At 37.3% G+C, this 21690-nt stretch overlaps 1 protein-coding gene across 1 annotated transcript in view; it reads left to right on the forward strand.

The window, feature by feature from the left end:
• Nucleotides 1-21690, forward strand: part of LOC146004145 (mast/stem cell growth factor receptor kita-like) — an 82664-nt gene that overhangs the window by 12824 nt on the left and 48150 nt on the right. The window contains exons 3-5 of the mRNA XM_083142809.1: nt 14008-14135; nt 18075-18219; nt 20199-20350. Of these exons, the coding sequence (XP_082998935.1) occupies nt 14008-14135; nt 18075-18219; nt 20199-20350 (425 nt within the window). The remainder of the gene's footprint in view (nt 1-14007; nt 14136-18074; nt 18220-20198; nt 20351-21690) is intronic.

Raw genomic sequence — 21690 nt, forward strand, 5'->3', positions numbered from 1 at the left:
TGTATGATGTTTGTTTAATCTAATCACAAAATAAAAGGGTAGAAATGAAATTACCAGAGACTCCAATGGATACGAGAATGACACGAAACTCTACATCTTGACAAGACGAAGAACGGGATCATCCTTAACCGACACTTATTTTATATAAAGCATTCTTGCTGATGCACCAGGCAATATTACTAACAATGCAGCATGGAAGTTACAATATATCCTTTGTTGAAATGTTGCGCGAAAACGCAGAAAGCTTTAGATTGTGATCAAGAACGGTTCGATTTAAGGTTTTCGCCATTCTCAAAGTGGAATATAAGGAGTCAGTTATGCAGCGCCAGGTGGCAGAACGCAGGCAGACCCCAGGTCTCTTGCGAGCTATGATCAGAGGCCGACTGCTAAGCCCTGCGATGCAGGAAGCGTTGAGAACAACCCCTCGATCCCTCGTACGAAGAGCAGTACGTAGGATGGTATTCCTCGAGGCGTATGAATCCTCGTATAGCCTTCAGCTGTACAGGATTCCCGATTTGGATATTGTAGAAGTTGCGGCTGAGTATTATCTCTCGCATGGTGGTGTAATTAACACCGAGATCCAGGAACTTACTATGTGGACAGAGGAAGAAGTATGCCACAGACTTCTTCAAATTTCAACTGATGAGTTTAAGCAAACTATTCAAATTATTGATGTCAAAATGAAGTTCGTAGTTAGTCAGAAAACGTTTGGACGAAATGAAGAAGTGGTGAAACGTCTAAATCTCGCGGAGTTGGATAACAGATTTCACAGTTTGAGTTTATACAAGTTGACACATTGGTACATGACAGAAATCGTGTTAGGATGCTGTACATATGAAGTTAGATATGCCGGAGTGCTGGTAATGGTATTTTCTGAGTGTTCTGAGTTCGGGCAGAATGGAACGATTCTTCATTTTCTTGCTAGGCAGCCAGCTCCAAAGGACATAGTTGGTTCGCATTCACAGAAAGATGGCGAAAGGAAGATCTGCAAACATCCGCAGAGAGACTTAAGAGTTTCAACAGATAAACTCAGAAATATGAACTACAATGTAGGATCGTATTCAATATCGTTGTGGAGCAGAATCAGAAATCACGTTGGACAATGTACATATGCCTTGAAGTTTGCCTTCAGACAGCGACAGCAGATTGAGTTGAGTTACAATTCTAGAGAACGGCAGGTAAACAGTGACAATAAATATTGTGAAATGAAAGACTTTGAAATAGTGGGAAAATGCATGGCAAAAGATCTTGATAGAGAACCCGAGGACAAAAGTCAGGTAGCCGATGGACTAGAACGTACAGAAATATGGGATGGAATGACGAAAGAAAGACACGCTGAATGCAGAAGAGAAGAAGACATCCCCATTTCAAAATACATGTACGAGTCTACCCAAACGGACTTCACAAGACGAGAGAAATTTTTCTTGGAATATGATTACCTGAGGACTTACTTTCAAAGCGTGAAAGAGGAGCTTAACTTAAATGGTACGGAGAAATTATGGAAGGAAATGTGGGATCTGGTGCAGAAGTTGCACACTGAGTACCGAAGTGACGAGCCGAGACTGAAGAAGATAAGGAAAACGGCAGCGGCACTGATCCAGGAGTCTGACAGCATCAAAGACACAGTAAAACATTTTTTAAGCACAGTCGAAAGTCGGTATAGCATTATTGGGTCAATGACCTATGATGTGAGGTGGTCAGATCTTCCAGAAGACAAAGGTTTCAAGTGGAACTTCTCTAGACTCGAACATCAGAGCGATATTTCTCAACGCGCGCGAAGCTTTGTAGAGGTACGCAGAGACTTGCGGCATCTTAACGAATACACCCCGGAAGGAGAAAAGCGAGAGAAGGCAGAACAGGCTGAACATATTTGCGAAGATGATCTTCGGGACTTCTACGTCTGGACCATGCAGACCCTCAGAAGTTTGGGGGACACCGTTGAGAAAGTTGAGGAAGATCCGGAGACAAAGCTCGACGAGAAACTCCGAATAATGTTCGACGCGAGAGATCAGTACAACAACGTTATGAAGAACGTGGTGTCGAAATTCAAGAAGTCCGTGTCGGACAAAGTGAAAGAAAAGGAAAATCTATGTAGAACCGTTACGAAGCTTCTTGAGAAGGCTGAAGTGGATTATGAGTTATTACGCAGGCAAATCCACATTAGATACAAACTAATGCTGATATATGGAGCGAATAATGAAGATGGTGAAACGGATGCAAATTCTTGCAAAATGAAGACCCAAGAATCATATGACACTCATGAAACGAAGAATAAAGAAGCTGAAAAGGATGAGCAGCCTTGCATAAACGGAGAATCTTCCAAGGACATAGCAATTGGAGATGACTATGAACCAGTTGTAGACAGCAAACCAAGCATTATGAGGAGAATTCGAAGACTATTTTGCATGTGTTCATTGAAACGAGAAGCCCAAGTATCATATGAGAATAATGAAACAAAGAATGGATCTGCTCAGATGGATGATAGGTCATCGGAAGTGAAGACAGCATCATTGGAGAGGAAGCATGGAACGAATAATGAAGATGGTGAAACGGATGAAAAATCTTGCAAAATGAAGACCCAAGAATCATATGAGACTCATGAAACAATGAATGGATCTGCTCAGATGGATGATAGGTCTTCGGAAGTGAAGACAGCATCATTGGAGAGGAAGCATGGAACGAATAATGAAGATGGTGAAACGGATGAAAAATCTTGCAAAATGAAGACCCAAGAATCATATGAGACTCATGAAACGAAGAATAAAGAAGCTGAAAAGGATGAGCAGCCTTGCATAAACGGAGAATCTTCCAAGGACATAGCAATTGGAGATGACGATGAACTAGTTGTAGACAGCAAACCAAGCATTATGAGGAGAATTCGAAGACTATTTTGCATGTGTTAATTGAAACGAGAAGCCCAAGTATCATATGAGAATAATGAAACAAAGAATGGATCTGCTCAGATGGATGATAGGTCTTCGGAAGTGAAGACAGCATCATTGGAGAGGAAGCATGGAACGAATAATGAAGATGGTGAAACGGATGAAAAATCTTGCAAAATGAAGACCCAAGAATCATATGAGACTCATGAAACAATGAATGGATCTGCTCAGATGGATGATAGGTCTTCGGAAGTGAAGACAGCATCATTGGAGAGGAAGCATGGAACGAATAATGAAGATGGTGAAACGGATGAAAAATCTTGCAAAATGAAGACCCAAGAATCATATGAGACTCATGAAACGAAGAATAAAAAAGCTGAAAAGGATGAGCAGCCTTGCATAAACGGAGAATCTTCCAAGGACATAGCAATTGGAGATGACGATGAACCAGTTGTAGACAGCAAACCAAGCATTATGAGGAGAATTCGAAGACTATTTTGCATGTGTTAATTGAAACGAGAAGCGTGTATCAATATAGTTAATGTGAAATAAATTACAGTAAAAGATCAGTATTAGAATGTTCATTCTACCAGTAATGAGTAAAACTTAGAAATTCAAAAGTATCTCTGTTAGCCGATTCGATGTAAATAGTTAAAAGTGTGTGGGTGGGTTTTTATTCTTCAGGCAATTTCAGTTATCTTATGTTGATCTTTTACCCCTTGGCTTAATCGCCATAATGATGATAATTGATGAAGTGATGTAATAGGGGGCGCAAATTAGTTGTGCATTTGTATACCACGAGAGCACAACATTCGCCACTCACTTGTTATTTATACGAAAGTGAAGCGCATTACAACTTCGATTTATTTGTGTCACCAATGAGAACATTAAAAAGAAAACAGTCTCTCAGTTGTACCTCAATGAAAGGAAAAATACCTAAGTGAGAAAGACATAAACATTACTTTTAAAGTTGGTAGGGTTAAATATACTACGTCAATTATATTAATAACATTTGCAGTTATTTGAATGCCGTGTGAGCTTGACAAAACACTTTATTTTAAACAAACGTCGCCTCAAATTCCCCTCTCTAGATGTTTACATAAGATGGACAATGCCATGTCGAAGAAGTGAAGTGAACATTAGTTAAATATACATATATATTGCTTGGTTATTTTATACCATTATGCATTTTCAATTGTTTACTTTCATCATTTATATAGTATAAATATCGTCACAATGATAGGAACATTTGTACTAAAATCATAACCAATACTCAGAGACTATAATGTTGCCAGTTTCTGCGAAAAGGGAACAGAATTGCAACAAGTAGGCTCACATTGTCCACGAAAGCAAATGCGCACACCTATGATAGTCATAGTAGAAAAGATGATGAAGTACAGTTAATAAATACAACTTCTATATGGCTTTCTGCCGCCTTTATCTCTGTGATTATATTTGGAAGGCAGTTGTTTCTGAGAGCAATGAATAAGAAACATAATTCGAGTACCTTGCCCCTTTGTTTGCCATGATACAAATCGCAAAATGTGGGCTGTACAATTTCACTATGAAGCTGACCTGAAGAAGCTAGAAACAGACCTACGTTTTCGTTGAACAAATTGAGATGTTTGTCTTTTCACTCATACACACGCGATCTTTGTTTCAGTGGACGAAGCGAAGCAAACAGACTCTTGATCACAAACCATTGTCTGTCACTCTCCAGTCTAAATTAGTCTTGCTTTATCTTTACTTGCTTCGTGGAAAATGTTTCTTGAGGATCTTCTTTGGTCTTTAATGTTCCTCTCTCTGTGCAATACATAGGCTATATGTTATCTGTGTGTTTTGTTTTTAAGTTTTAATTTATATTATCACCCTCTCCTTGAGGATATGTTTTCTTCCGCTTGGCATTTATCGACTTTCTTGCTTTCCATTTATGTGCCATCAGATAGAATGATAAAGCTAAAGCCATGAAAATAGCCCAGTCAAGGTCAGGGCAGCCAATTGCAGTGTTGCCAATAAGCAACAATTTAAACCGACGAAATCGAACGCGTACGTACAACGCGCGAGGTGTCGACTGAGCAGCTTAGAAGAAGTGTGGCAACCCTGAGGGCCAGGGCTCTGGGGGAGGTAAGGGGAAGCTTCGACCTTGACTGAGCTGTTTTCGTCGAGAGAGCAATAGAAGTTTCTTGTATCAAAAAGGGTTTAGCTCTGCTACATAGTGGTTAAGAATAGGTTCGTTGTTTAATTAAACTTGTTGGCCTCCCCGATGGTGCAGTGGTTCGATACCGGTGGAGGCTCATAGTGTTTCGGATCCTACTGTAAACTGTAGGTCAAGTCCCCGTTAGCTTTGCTGTGCATAAAGTGGACTGAAAACAACAAATCAATCAATCAATCAATTAAACGTGTCTCCAAAATAACTCATATACACTCACCGGTTATGAAAATGTGACACTTACATACTGAAATACAGGTTTCCCTGTAATGCGTTAGGTGTGCTCCCTAACTATCCGGCGGAAGAATAGCTCCCTAGTTGCTACTGAAGTTGACTCATCGCCTTAGAGTTAGCCAATACATATAGCGCATTGCAAGAAAGCCAGTAATTCAGGATATAGGTGTTCAATTATTGGACTGTACACCTAACGACAAAATTAATGACGAATTATACGTTAACATTATCATTCAGTCTGCTTTCCACAATGTGATTATCATGAATTGAAATAAATGTATCAATTAGCAGAGGACATTTGCTTTACATAAACATAATTTCACTGAAAACACAGGATGTACAAAAAAAGAACGAAAATATCGATAGACAATTTGACAACTATCTTTGCCGTTGACTGTACACCCAAGACTATCTTGAGGTTCAGGCATAGAATAGTTAGGGTATAGAAGATTACCCTACATTTAAACCTCGCTGCTCTTGGAAATTGCAGTTCCGTCGGTGGCCAATAGATGGCGCGGCAGTCTTCTTTTGCTACTCGCAGTAAATAGGGGGGGAGATTCATTGTCCCACTGGAGTTTCCTTCACCACAGAAAGGACAGGGGTGGGTTGTGAAACAGGTTTTCTGAAAACGAGGGGGGAATATATTTCGTTTTCTGATTTCATGCAGTTCGTGAATTTACGGAATGAGGACTTTGCCAGGCAGCTACATACCCCACCAGGGCGCGAAATCATTGAAGATTGATGTTTTTTGGGGGGGGCAAGAAGATTGTGGTCTACACAAGAATACACAAACTATACATATATATTATGTATGTGCATGAAATTTTTCAAATTTTCTACCAAGCAACTGAAGAAAGAGCCTATATGATTAATATTTATAATGTTATTAAATATAAAAGTAAATTACTAAATATGTAAAAATACATTAGTATTAAATACATATAAGGGAATGTATTTGATATTTTTTTATGTATCAGATATTTATAATTGGCATCTTGATTGCGCAGTGAATACGTTTTCACCTTGTAATCAAGGAGTCGCGGGTTCGATACCTGGTGGAGGCACATAGTGGTTCGGATCCCACTTTAAACTATCGTTTGATTGACTTGTTATTGATTTTTAGTTTTGGTTATTATGTATAGGTTTTCTACCTACCTGTGGGTCATCGCGGCGATAGGGTTGAAATAAAACATTATCTCTTATGCCTTTAGAATCGGTTTGGATGGAAGGGGGAAGGGTCTGTGGTATTCACATTAACACAAGGTTAGTCGAGCAACTGTGCAGATTAAGGTTGACTAACAATGGCAGTGAGTCTAAAGTATCCAAAGTAAACATATATTGCTTAAATATGTCTGCATTATACAATGACTCAACTACAGGGGGGACAGGGGATCATTGCGAGCAATAATCCCTTCGATTTTAAATTTTATGCAAATAAAAATAAATTTTGTAAAATTATCTTGCTTGTTTCACTCGCATTATCTGCTATTCTTGTTTTCATCAAGTTCAGAGGGGCGGCGGGAGTCAGGCATTGGGGCCGAATGATCTAAATAAAGTTGTAGAAGAGAGAATGCCATGGCGTCCAGGAAATTAATTGCGCACTATTAAATCAATATTGTTTTCAATTGCACAAATTGGATCTAAAAATTTTTGAGGTATGTATCTGCATTTCCGGACCTCCTCATCGGACTAAAATGTATGATATAAAGTAATCACCTCACATTAGCCTTCTAATACTAATAGTAACTAATGTATTCAACAAAGTGCTCGTTTCTGTTTTGGGGGTTGAACTGGACCTCTAGATTTCCAGTGTTAACCCAGCATCACAAGATCAATTGGAATCTAGTAGAAGGAAATATGGCGGACTCCAGCTTTGAAAGATGGGTAATAGGGCGGTGATGGGACTTCATTCACTGAAAATTCGTCACTCAATGAAAGTCGATCGGAAAGACTGAATTCCGAAAAAGGATTTCAATTTTAATAATAGTGGACATTATTAATAATAATTTCAACAATAGCATTTCTTTTCGATATATTTCATGAAACAAAACCTTATTATATTAATAGATCATCAGTGCTGGAGTTGTGGGTGTGGAGAAGGATTGCAGAGAGGTATTTTTCCCCCAGTTATGTAAATTTCCATTAACCATCCCCTCCTGCTAGGATAATTTGCATAAGCATGCCCCACTTCTTCATTGTCTCCATGCTGATCTACACAAAGACCCTCCTCGACCAAGCATACCAACTATAGGAGTTTCCACTTCGAGCACTGTAGATCATAAAATAAAAACACACTGGAAAGAAGGAAATGTCCACAGAATATCAATATGGAAGAAAAATGAACTTCACAAAATGACCCCAAATAATAGTAACATTTAACCCATACGCTGTGAACCCTTAGGGCAAAGAGATAATTCGACTCCACATCCTACTGAGTTTTGGGACCACTTTGAAGTAACATGGAACAGGTGTAAACAATTTGAGAATTTTTTTCAGCTCTTATTTGAATATAAAAAGGCTTAGAGCCATCTTGAAAATATTTGATGTGAAGTTACATTCAAATACCACACGTAAAATTAAAATTAGTGATAAAAGTTCATGATTTATCAAATTTAATTCTTTATATTGTGCAATAACAAAGCAACGACTGGTTGAGTAACTGAATCTTTCTGTACTGGATTCATAACTGTAGACATTTTATGCATACGCTCACCACAAACTGAGTAGCTACAAAGTTATGAGTAGACCTCGGACTTTAGGTTTTTAACCTATTTTTCCTTCACAGGTATGCAAGAAATAATAAGTTATGTCAGCGTTTCGTTAAAAAAAAAAAACGCAACGGCTGATGAAGTTTTATAATGCCTAAAAAACCTATTTTCCTTGTTAGAACCTATTTTAGGTTCCACTGTTACCTGTGCAATACAAAGTGGTCTGATCTCAGGCATGTATCCAGGAATTCCTTTCGAGGGGGGGAGGGGGGGGGGCTGAACTCCATCTTTTTTAAGGGGTATAGATAAAACCTCACAATTGTATGTTTAAGGCAGTAGCATCAATTGGGTTGAAAAACGGGGGGGGGGGGTGCAAGGAAAGTTTACTTTATCTTGGCAGACAAGGCTTAGCATTAAGAGACCATAGTGATAGTTTGGAGGCAAAAAAAATGGGGATCAATTATCCCCTAAATCGTCGCCACTGTTTAAGGCTGTCATTTTAATCGGGACGTGAAATCGGAGCATTTTTTTAACCAATTGACCCATCTGTTTCCATGCACTAACATTGTGTGTCAGAACCATCTCAGTAGGTGTGTGTGTGTGTCAATTTTTTCTCATCAGGCATCAAAACATCTATATACCAGAAGTTCATGTAGCTGTTACACATGCACGGGATGGATAATTCACTCGACAACGCGACATTCAAATTGTTGGCTGTGAACTGGACGCAGACAGTTCTCGAATATTTGTCTCTGATTCGAGCCTGTACACCACTAATGTGTCTTGTCCTCCCATGTTTGCAGTTCTTATAAAAGCCGAAACCCACCAAATTGTTCATATTGAGGCCTAAGCACTCGCAAGTGTTCAAAATTGTCTGTCATAGCTTCCGCAGTCTTGTCATATATCGGCACGAAACAAAGAAAGTCTTCTAGAATACAGCTGGATCGCGAAACTAATGCACAGTGAAAACCCTTCCGTTCCCAACAGATCTAATGTTTTGTCTCCCGATATGATCACATGCTTACTCATTTATATCCAGTTATGTGCCCAAGGAGGGTTGGTAGGGTCCCAACCCCATTTTACCCAGTATTCCTTAAAAAAGAACGTCAAAGACAGGTAAAGATGGCAAAATGAGTACTGACCACCAAAAATAGAATGCGTAACCCCTCTCCCTTTCGAAAATCCTGGGCACAGCTCTCTTTATTTCGGATACATTTTTTAAAACGAGAATGTTTTGTCATTTCGTATTTGAGACTGAAGTAAGATGCGTTCTTTATGCAGGTTTGGATATTATATTATTTTAACTAAAAATCAGTCAAAGTCAAGGGTAGCTCATGGACACTGACTGATCACTAATCGACTGTATGAACAGAAGTCTCATCTCATTAACCGATTCTGTTGTACAGATCAATTGGGGAAATTGAAGCCGCGTATTTATATCCTCATTATATTCTAGAACGTTCTTGTGATTTTCTTCTGGCGTTTCTCTGTACAATGCCCAACAGTAGTCAGCCATCATGCTAGCACTCCAATGTCCTTGATACCTTTTCTCCATATCCCTCATGTCCTGATGGAACCGTTCGCCTTGTTCCTCACTTAATTCACCGAGATTTTGTGGAAAGTTATCAAGGTGTGAATGCAAAAAATGTAATTTGACATTCATGTTACAACCCAGCTCTTGAAATTTAAGTAACATATTCTCAACAACTTCTCTGTAATCAGGACTTTTGGGGTTCCCCAAGAAGTTCAACACTACACTTTTAAATACTATCCAAGCATCTCTTTCAGCTACAGTCATTGTTTCCCCGAAGTCTTTATCATTCATTAATTTCCTAATGTCTGGTCCAACAAAAACACCTTCTTTCACTTTGCCGTACGACAGGGATGGAAATTTGTTGCATATGAACTGGAAACATTGTCCTTCCTTGTTAAGTGCCTTCACAAATTGTTTAATCAGCCCTAATTTGATATGAAGAGGAGGAAGTACAACTTTCTCAGGACTGACTAAATGTTGTTGTACGATGTTCTTTGAACCCGGGTTCAACGTTTTCCGTATTGGCCATTCTTTTCTTTCCCAGGTAATTTCGTGCCCTACTATCCCATTCACAGATGTAACATGGCATTTTCGTATATCCACATTGTAGTCCAAGTAAAATGCTCAAAACTTTAAGATCACCACACACCAACCAACCATGGTCCTCATATTTAATTTTATTAAGAACAAGTTGCATATTGCTGTAGGTTTCTTTTAGTGACACAGAATAAGCAATAGGAACTGAGGGGAACTTATTTCCATTATGTAACAGAACAAATTTTAAACTTGTTTTATTCGAGTCAATGAATAGCCTCCAATCAGTTGAAAGACAAGGAAAATTTAACTTAGTCAGCAAACCGGACACATCACAACAAAACACGATAGAATCTTGTTTCGAGAAATAAGGCACAAACTCTTTTTCTCGGTGTCTGTACCAGGAAAATGTTTTTCCACAAGCCAGTAAGTTGTTTTCGTTAAGTCTGGAACCAAGAAGCTCAGCTGATTCTTTAGATAAATTTAGGTCTCTAACTAAATCATTGAGTTCGCTTTGAGTGAAGGGTATATGGTCACGAGATCCGTGAGGGGGGGGGGGGGGTCATAAATGTCATCTTCCATTTCACTTCCTTCCACTGAATCACTTAGTGAACCAGGATCACTTACACACTCAAGACTTGATGGAGGTATCGGTACAGGCAAGTCTGGACCGTGCAACACAGGTCTCATTGCAGAGGGAATATTGAGATACACTATCCTCTTCTTGTTTCTAATATTTCGACCTACAATTTCACAGGAACAGAAGTAACAATCATTGCTGTGATTCTGAGGCTCCCTCCACACCATGCGTATTGCAAATGGCGTAGATGGCCGCTTTCCCGTGCTCCAGTTTCGTAAAGATTCCACACATGATCTACATACCTTGTGTGGGGCCCACGATTTATCTTGATCTCCTAGTTACATATTGAAGTATGCGTAATACGCTCTTCTTACAAAATCTGTAATTTCCTGTCTCTGTACCCAGGGAACAAATTCACCGCAGATGTAGCAAAACACATCTGGGCTATTCAGACAACCACGAGATGCCATGGCCACACCAAAGTAATGTACCACACTGAACAACGTATCATGGAAGCAAATTAGGACTTTTGACAGTTACATATAAAATTAATTTCAAATGATATATCAACGTTTTACATAGTATTATTTTCAGCATTTAGGCAAAAAACATATTAATTAATTTAAATAAAACAAAACTTCTCTGTATTTAAAGCTTATCCGTCCGTCTTTATTACTTGTTGAATAATTTTGAAACGTACCAGTGACATCTAGCGACAATCACTTCAATTGCACTGAAACGTGCATACCACAACCCAAATATATAAATCATGAATTGTAAAAAATTCTTGCGTGATGTGAGAAAACTAATGCCAGTTTCAGCATCAGCAAGTTCAAATCCATGTAAAACACCCAAAATTATAAAAACAACAGAACCCATGCGGCCCTGTGTAATCGGTCAGTCCTGACGCTTGTGTTGTTCATAGTATCCACGATTCACAGATTTCCAGCCTTTAAATCTTTTAGCCAAATACTCGCGCAATTCCAGATTGTCTTCAATTTTATGTTTTGTCACTTTTTATTTAGAGGTTATTTATAACGTCACAACGTATCTTATATTGTCTTAACATTCATCGAGGTGGATGCACCTTCAGTCCCAAAAGTCATCCCCTGGCTGCGCCAGGCCAAGATTCAACATAAGAGTAGCTCACATTATGCTTCTAATACTAATAGTGAGTTTTGTATACTCAAGTAAACTTATAATTTCAGTTATCGGGGTTGAACCGGGCCTCTAGATTGTCGATGCTGACCTAAGGTCATAAGGTTAATTGCAATCTGCAATTGCTACGCTGTTCTAGTGGACTCCAGATTGAGAGATAGATAATAAATGCCGATTTGAAAGGGCTGGTTCCCCCCCCCAAAAAAAAAATAGTTGTTGCAGAATGGGCACAGTGTTTAATTTTGGTGTTAGTGGACCTCAATATTATTATTCATAATTTAATGACGATATTTCTTTTCGATAGACCACTGATATTTGTTGAAGACTTTTTCATGACACAAGAACTATTTTGTTAATAGATGACCAGTGCTCGAAGAGTGTGTGTAAGGGGGGGGGGGGGAGTGTAAGGGATGCAAGGGGATGCTGTCCCCTCAGCTAAGAAAAAAGTCCAGAAACATCCCCCAGCTAGGATAATTTTCATAAGAATCCTCCTCCACCTGTTGCTTTGTTTTCACGTTGATCCACATAAGGATCCTTCCTTCTATCCCCTAACTTGAAGAAGGAAATTCGCAGCTAGAAATTTTCACTTCGAGCATTGTATATGCTCTGTACCCTGCATGGCCGAATAGGGGCTACTGGACCTAAGGGTAAAGGACTATTTGCCCCTGGGCTCCACCTCCTGAGTTTTTGGCCCCCTTTGAAGTAAAATGTAACAGATGTGGACAATGTGGGAAATTTATCTCAGATCTTATTTCAATTTCATATTGAGGCATGGGGTTCCCTTGAAAATATTTGGTGGGAAATTACATTTTAAATATCACGTGCAAAACTAATATTACTAGTAAAAAATGGTAATGAATTATCAAGTTTGTTTGTTCAGGTATTGTGTAACAATAAGACATCAACTGGTTGAGCAACTGATTCTTTCTACTGGCTTCATAAAGCCACACTATGTTTACGACAAACAGCATAGCTATAAAGGTATGAGATGAGGGAATTTTCATGTTGATTGCATCTGTGAGCTAATTAAGTTAATTCTGCACTTTGGAGTTGACCCATATGCCAAGTTGCCTGAGCCCTCTGACTGAGGTAATACACCACTGCTTATTATCACAGACGTCATCATATGATATATTTCTGGGAAACAGATTCTGATTCGTAAATCCATTTATTTAAATAAGTGACATTATCTGTTGAATTTCTGGGATGATATAACATTTCAGGTGTATGAAGAGAGAACATAACAGGGGCCCTACACCTAGGCCCCCCCCCTGCTTAACGGCTGCTATGCCACTGGGTCAAAACCATTCAAATTAATTTAGTAAATATTTCGCTCTAATCTCGTCAACAATTGATCAGTTCACTATATTACTTAATTTGAAGAAATCATTTATGCGTGATGTGGTCAACACACATAGAGGTTGGGCCAGCCCTCGTGGTGGAGCAAATCGTGCTATGATGCCAGGGGCCCCGGGTTCGAATCCTGACCTGGGCATGTATATTTGTGAGTCCATTTATCAATTTCATCATGTCATCACTCATCCCCATCTTCGCAAATTAGCCAAAAGTTGCACAAAAAGCGAAGTAAAATAATGCAAATCAAAATAAAATATCAAACATAGAGGTTGCTTCTTCAGATAAAAAAATATAATTTTCTTCATAACTTCAGCATGTTTCACAATTTGTTGTGTAGAAAAATAATTAACTGTAATTGGCAAAAAATAGCTGCATGTAGTTCTACAAATTTGAACATGCAAGCATATTTTGATAGATAATTTTCATATTTAAAATTTTAATTTTAATCATAAAATAAAAATATTGAATAATAATTGAGTACGCATAAGGAAATATTTTGTTGATGAATTCTAAACTGTTTTAATGATAATAATAATATTAGTAACCCATTTACAAATAACAATACAAAAGTAATCAATAGTTATTATTATTACCATATTACAATTTTACTCTTCTTGAGCAACTTCCATTATTTCTTGATATATGTGACAATGCTTCACTTCAATAACTAAGTTTATAAAATAGTCATTGATGCACTTCCATCAATGTAATTTTTATGTTCATAATTATACATTGTCATGTCTAGCTTCTATTTTTCAATATTTGTATGCATCATGTCAAGATGCAGAGTCACTTTCACATGTTGCTTGCAGGTTCTCAGTTGCTGGCAAGAGATGGCGACAGTGATGGATTTCTTGTAGCAATTAATGGAGAGGAAGTAATAATTCCTTGTAAGCCTGCAGCTCCAGGTATTCAGGTCGAACTGGTTCATGAGAGTTCGGTAAGTATATGCAAATATATATTTTATATAAATACATGTAAACATAGCCAGTGGTGTGACCAGAAATTTCATATGACTGAAAATGGTGTATACTATGTAATCTTTTTGTTTTTTATTATGCCATCCTAAACTTTCCGTATGTGCTTCTCTTTATTTGTTTAGGATTTATAGGCCAGTGGTGAGAGAAGTGGAGGTTATGACTAGGGGGAGTATTTATAGGCATTAAAACCTCTAAAATAGGCAGACAAATAGGCAAAAATCATGAAACCAGACACTTTAATAGTCATTAAAATAGGCAGTAAACATGAACTTGTTATTTCAATTTTATTTCATCACTTTCAATTACACTGGGGAACAAAAAAAAGATTTTATTTTGCGGCATAAAGTTTAATAACAGTTTCAGCACACAAAACAGCTGTGATTGCCAATTGTATGATTGGTTCAGTTGAATTGACTCCAGTTTAAAAAATAAACACACCATGGAAAATATAGGAGGTAAAATTACTCTACGCTTTTCTCGGTAATATGAAAATTTAATAATGATCTGAAATTCCCATAATAAACTTATTTATTTATTTGTGAATTGTTGCTAGGCAACTTATGAAGCATCGCTAGGCAATATATCGGACACTCAACAAACCTTAAGGAAGAATACCAAAATATAAAAATGGTTTTAGAAAATAATTGAATATGCTGAACATAAGTGGCTCGTGTGTGTGGATTTCAAGATGGTGATTTTTTTACTAGGACAGCAAAGTGGGTACACAAAGTATCCCTGTTTCCTATGTTTGTGGGATAGTCGTGCTAGAGAAAAGCATTGGACGATAAAAGTTTGGCCCCCAAGGGAAAATATTAGTGGGAAAAGCTAATATCATTCATGAACCGCTGATAGATAGGGACAAAATCATCCTTCCGCCACTGCATATTAAACTTGGGTTGATAAAACAGTTTATCAAGGCCTTAGATACAAGTGGTGATTGTTTCAAATATATATGCCACACTTTTCAAGGACTAAGTATTGAAAAATTGAAGGCAGGAATCTTTGACGGACCACCACAAATTTGTACTCATATATGATGCCAATTTTACAACTTACATGCCTTACATCGAATCTGAGGCCTGACTGAGCTTTGTGTCCGTCGTCAAAAACTTTTTGGGGAATCACAGAGCAGAAAAGTACTCCGATATATTTGGAAATATGTTGAAATTTTTTTAGAAATTGGGAGCTAATATGAGTGTGAAGATACATTTTCTACACAGCCACATTGACAGATTCCCTGAAAACCTTGGTGATTTTAGTGAAGAACAGGGAGAAAGGTTCCATCAGGATATAAGGATAATGGAAGAAAGGTGCCAGGGACGGTGGGATCGCCACATGATGGCCGATTACTGTTGGAGCTTACAGAGGGATTGTCCTCAAAAGCAATACAGCAGGAAATCGTATAGAAAACGTTTCACATAGTTTGTTACTTCATTGTGTACATATTTTCTTAATTATTTTGATCATAGGCCTATATAAATTTATTTTTATAATAATGATTGTAATCACAAAAAGAAATATTAAATTGTTGTTGGAAGTTCATTTATATGTATGTCTTATGTTTCCGCCATTTTGGTTTAGTTGCATTTATTTCATAAATTAGAGCCAATTCAGGAAATATATTATTATATCATTATTCAGCAGCATGAAATTGCCCTAAATTAGCTCTCAAACACTGTGCCGCAATTTCACTGTTCCCCAGTGTTATCAATTTCATTTTCATTAACAAATATTTTTATAGGTTTTACACAGTAAATGATGTTCTAGTATGTGTTAAGATGTTCTCGCCTTCTGAAAAAGAGAAATGTGAAAAAACAATCCATCAGCAATACATGTAAACATAACTGCCAGTCTCAACAAAACCACTCTAAATAATTCCTTGGGTGCAGTCCCACTAGGAGAGCAATGTGAGCACTCACCTCAAGAGGCGCAACCACAAATTTTTCTCTGGGGCGGGGGGGGGGGGGGCAAGTACCAGGATAAATGTACCAATAATAATAATAATAATAATAATAATAATAATAATGCTCATAATAATTATTATTTTAATAATCATAAAGCTAATAATAATAGTATTATTCTAACATTATTATTATTATTATTATTATTATTATTGATTTGCTTTATTTTACTTCCCTTGTGCCACTTTTGGCTAATTTACGAAGATAGGGACGAGTGATGATATGGTGAAATTGATGAATGAACACTCGCAAATATCCATGCCCAAGCTGGGATTCGAACCCGGGACTAACATCATTATTATTATTATTATTAGTAGTAGTAGTAGTAGTAGTAGAAGTAGTATTATCAAAGACTTTATTACCCTCGTACATTATGCAAAAAAGGGTAGAAGTTGATGCTAAAGCATTTGTGTTTGAACAAGTGATTTGAATTATTTTTTCAACACGTTTCAATTTCACATTAATAATGGAAAACAAGCACACAAACTATTTTCAAAAGACAGAAAGTGCTTGATAAATGCATTCCAAATATAATTCTTTTTTGCATTAACATGTATAACTTTCATGCATGATATGTTTCACATATATGCAACATGGAACGACGTGGACACTAAATTGTGTACGTATTCTAAGTTTCTTTAATACATATTATATACAACATACGTATATTATTTAAATACATTACACATCCTACTCATCCATCTCACAACATCCAACAGAAAAAATTACATAAATTGTCAGCTGGCTCCCGTGACTGAGTGGTTTAGCACATCGCGCTACGACGCCAGGGGTCCCGGGTTCGGATACTGGCCTGAGCAGGGATGTGTGTGAGTGTCCATTAATCAATTTCATCACTCATCCCCATCTTCGCAAATTAGCCAAATGTGGCACAAGATGCCAAGTATAATAAAGCAAATCAATCAATCAATACATAAATTGTCCCAAATGTGCATGCTCCCTTACCTCGAAACAATTGTTCATGCATTTAAAACAAAATCAATGAAGACAAGTCTCATTTCTCTCTGTCTGGTAATTTAAAATGCATCACAGAGAACAATGATAAATTGTGAGCGAAGCGAACAAGAAAATTTTTGGTACAATGTTTTTTGCAGGCTGAAATCAATATTGATTTAATAGGGTGCAAATAATTTCACGGGACGCCAATGCATTCTCTCTTTTACAACTTTTGTGCCTCTTCGATGGTGTAGTGGTAACATTGTCGCCATGTGATCAAGGGGTCACGGTTTCGATACCCGGTGGAGGCACAGTGGTTCGGATCCCAATTTCAACTGTAGGTCCAGTCCCGATTAGACTTTCTGTGCGTAAAGTGGACTTAAAACCACAAATCAATCAATCTTACAACTTATTTTCATTTAGATCATTCGGTGCCCAGGGCCGACTCCTGCTGCTACCTAGCTATGGTTCTGAACTTGATAAGAGGTAGGAATTGCGAGCGAAGTGAGCAAGAAAATTTTACGAAAAGTATTTGAGGTTCTGGGTGACAATTGCCCCTGCAGGTAGACTTGGCCGTCAATGTTTGCCCCCCCTTGCCCCCCTAGAACTCATTTCGGTCCAAGGTTGGTGGGAAATGCCCCCCTCCTGTGGTTGCACCATTGCTCACCTCTTCCAACTATCCACATGATGTTTTTTTTTTTTAATTTAATCTGCCTGATTATATTACAGTGGAATACCGATGTTTTATTCCCAGACTTTACATTCTCCCATATACAACAATACTGTCAAGGGTTTAAATACTACCCTGCCTCCCTTGAAAAAATCCAACACTATTTTTACATAAGGCTGGCCCCCCCCCCCCCCCAAAAGAAATCCTGGCTCCACCCCTGTTTGATGTGTGTTCAACTTGTTTATGCCTTGTTTTACTTGTTACCCTACTACTGTAAAACAAATATGAAAATGTAGTATATTTTAACTTTTCAGGATTTCAACATATCAAGCTTTAAACGAGATAATAAAATTGGTTATGTAATACCAAAAGCAGCTCATATACATGGAGGTCATTACGATTGCATAGCAAGACTAGGAAATTTAAGTGAAACTGCTGATTATTTTTTGACTGTGTCAGGTATATGCAACTTTGTATTATTATTTCAAATTGTAATTAGATGATAATTGTATAATAATGGTTGTTCTTTTTCTAATGCGGTCCCGTGTTCGATACCCGGTGGAGGCACAAAGTGATTTGGATCCAACTTTATACTGTAGGTCCAGTCCCAATTAGCCCTACTGTGCATAAAGTGGACTTAAAACACCAACTCAATCAATCAATCAATCTTTTTCCAATGTATTTGTTTATGCATGAATAGAAATAAAAGTCAAAATCTGAATTTACAAGAGCAGAGCCAGATAATAGTCACATTTCAAATACAGATCTTGGCATTAGACTTTTAAATTCTAACTTGCTCATAGAGTAAATAGTTATTTTCGCATTTTCAAATGTCATTACTATAATTCTTGGAAGCACATATGGCAAATGTGAAATTATCACTATGCATCCAGCTTATTAAGAAGAAATACTACAAGAGTTGGATAAAAAGTAATAGGAACACTTCTATAATTCTGAAGTGGCTTTATTGCTGGAGGCAAAACCACTTACACATTCCATGTAATCACCCCCAATGTCTACAACATTCTGCCATGCTTGTGGTCGGTTGTGGAAGTTTCCATACTCCATCAGTGCATTCAACTCTGTTGATGTCCCAAAGTGACTGCCCTATGGCGTGCATAATCACATTTCTTTGTGTTGTAATGCTATCCTCAAAGTGGTTCTGTCATTATGGCATAGATATCACACAGATTCATATCAGGTTAGTATGGCAGATGTTCCAATACCTCCCATTGACAGTGGCGAAGGAGATCCATCACAGTGTAATCAGCACGACTCCTCTTGTTATGATGCTTGATGGTAATCGTTGGCAACAAATGCTCAGGAAGTCTTGTGAAATTGCACCTCTGTAATTTCGTCGGGTATCCAACATGCTCCAATTTTGTGATATCCAAGAATGTCATGCAGTATATGGAGCATACATGGCATGTTTTGTGACATACGTCTACCTCCATGTCTTTTACATTTATTCCTTCATTACTTTCATCTTATCACCAATCATTCACATCTTAGTGATTAGCCAAAAATGGCAGATAATCAATCAATTAAGCATTCCATCTCTAGCAGGGAAGCAAGGAGCTGAATTGTAGGAATACCAACAGGCAGCATCCTGAATGGAAGCTGTCATGAACAGTGCTCCTGCCTTCATGGAACAGTTTGACCCATCCTGACACTACACAATACAGCAATGCAGTCATTGAAAACAGTCTTGTGCAGCATGACATCATGGAACTGTAATTCTTATCCAGCACCATTTTTCCAGTTTCATAAACATGTTGTTATGGTGCTTGTACAATCCTCCATCACTTCAAGGCAGTGCACAATGCAACTGAATCACATACAACCATTACCACTCTTTGCACTTTCTAATTTCATATTCCTTTACCACATTCACAAATCCTCATATGACCGTAACATGGCAGCAGTGTTCCTACTACTGTTTATCCACCCTTGTTAAAATATTGTACATTTGATAATGTTGATTAATATGTTAATTCATTTCATGCACAAAGTTAAGAACGATGGGATAACCATTATCTTTAGAAGTATTTTCTTTTAATCATTTTTCATATTAAATGCTTGCACAAGAAAGTGTAGTTACTGTAATTTTAATCCTTGCAAAATGCAACAACAAAGAATGACAATCCAGAAGCAGCCTGCAGTGTATGATTTATATTTTGAGGTTTTCTTCTAGTTAATAATAATAATGATAATTTGCTGTTTACTCATGAATCCAGCAATGCATTGCACCCCTCCTCCAGAAGTTTAATTCAGACACTGATAAATACTACAAGATTAAATTTAGTGAAATAGCACACAATTCAGGAATAACAATTCATGTTACTGTAATAGTTTAGTTATCATCTTCCTTCAAGTTTAGTGAATAATTATTCAATAGAAAATAAGTTTTATCTTGTCTAAATCTATATTATTCATAGATCGTACTGAACTTGAAGTCCACCTTGAATATGCAGAGGAAAAGATGTTAGATATTGGGAAGAACTTGAAGCTCTTATGCAGTGTGAATGGAAACCTAAATGTTGACATCGTGAACTTTGAATGGATTCTTCCGAATTCTGAAGTTAATTTGGTAAGAGATTTCTGTCAAAATTTGAATTTCCCAAGTAGCTGATCGAGATAGTTAAATCATGGCTTTAAAAAATGCTATCTGTAAATACTAACCTTTGTGGATTGCCATTGTAGGTTTTAAAAATATGTGAAATTAAAGTGCGAATAAATGTATAACTTTACATTCAAGTAGTAAATATTTATAGTAGGGATGGGTTGATATGAAATATTGCCTGATACCAATAAAGTACCAATTTAAAATTTACCAATACCAATAAACGATATTCTACTGATCCAATATGCAAGTGGTTCTTAAGAAAACCTGAATGTTTCATTTACCCCCTTAATAAATGTGAGTAACAAGAGGACTGCAATGCAAAATACACTGCATATTTAGCCATTTACTTTTAACAAAAGTAGGGCATGGAATGTTTGTGTCCATAAAAATTATAACAAAATGGTAGAATATTGCACTAAATTATAAGATATTTATAGATATATCAGATCGGTAAAATTATTGGTATTTTTACTGATACACCAATATGCCTGTATCGGGCAATATCAATAGAGTACCAATTAATCTGTCCCATCCCTAATTTATAGTTAATAAAATGACACATTGTAATGTAGTAAACATGAAGAAATGTTCAACTTGTAAATGTTATCAGTTTCTAGTTTTCTTTTTTGCATTGTTCGATTATTTAACTATGTAAAAAATAATGAATTACAGTAATTTCGGCACAAGGATTTCAATTTCAGCATATACTGGTTCTTATATAGATGTGTTCATTGTTTTTAAAAAAATGGCTTAAAAACTATTGCAGTATTGGCTGATTTAACATCTTCATTCAAAGATTTCATCTCCACAAATACAAAGCCCCTTCAGGGATGCACAAATGCTTCCTACATGAATATTGTTATTTCCAAAATTATACCTTGTCCAGGTGTGACCTTTCCCTCACAAGACATAGCTGCAACTGACATGAATGCAATTACTTCATATTAATTTTATTGCATACTATATGAGCGGCTCTGAAGTAAAGCTTGATATCCCACACTTCTCTAAAATTCGAGATAACATTAGGTCTAGTTGCTGCATAGTCTCTTGTTGCTCATACATAGAACAAGGTAGGTCTATTCAGTAGCTGGCAATTGGCAAAACACAGGAACATCTAGGTAATACATAGGGTGACCATACATTTCATTTTGACCGGGACAGTCCAATTTCACAGGAATGTCCCGGTCATCCCATCGATATTATTTACATGACACTATTTGTCCCATTTTATAAATTTGGGAGTTAGCTTGAATATCAAGTCTAAATTTGCGAGACATGCAAAAAAATGTTGATGAAAATTGTAC

The sequence above is a fragment of the Lepisma saccharinum genome, chromosome 21, assembly GCF_977018435.1.
Source record: "Lepisma saccharinum chromosome 21, izLepSacc3.1, whole genome shotgun sequence".
Classification (NCBI taxonomy): domain Eukaryota; kingdom Metazoa; phylum Arthropoda; class Insecta; order Zygentoma; family Lepismatidae; genus Lepisma; species Lepisma saccharinum.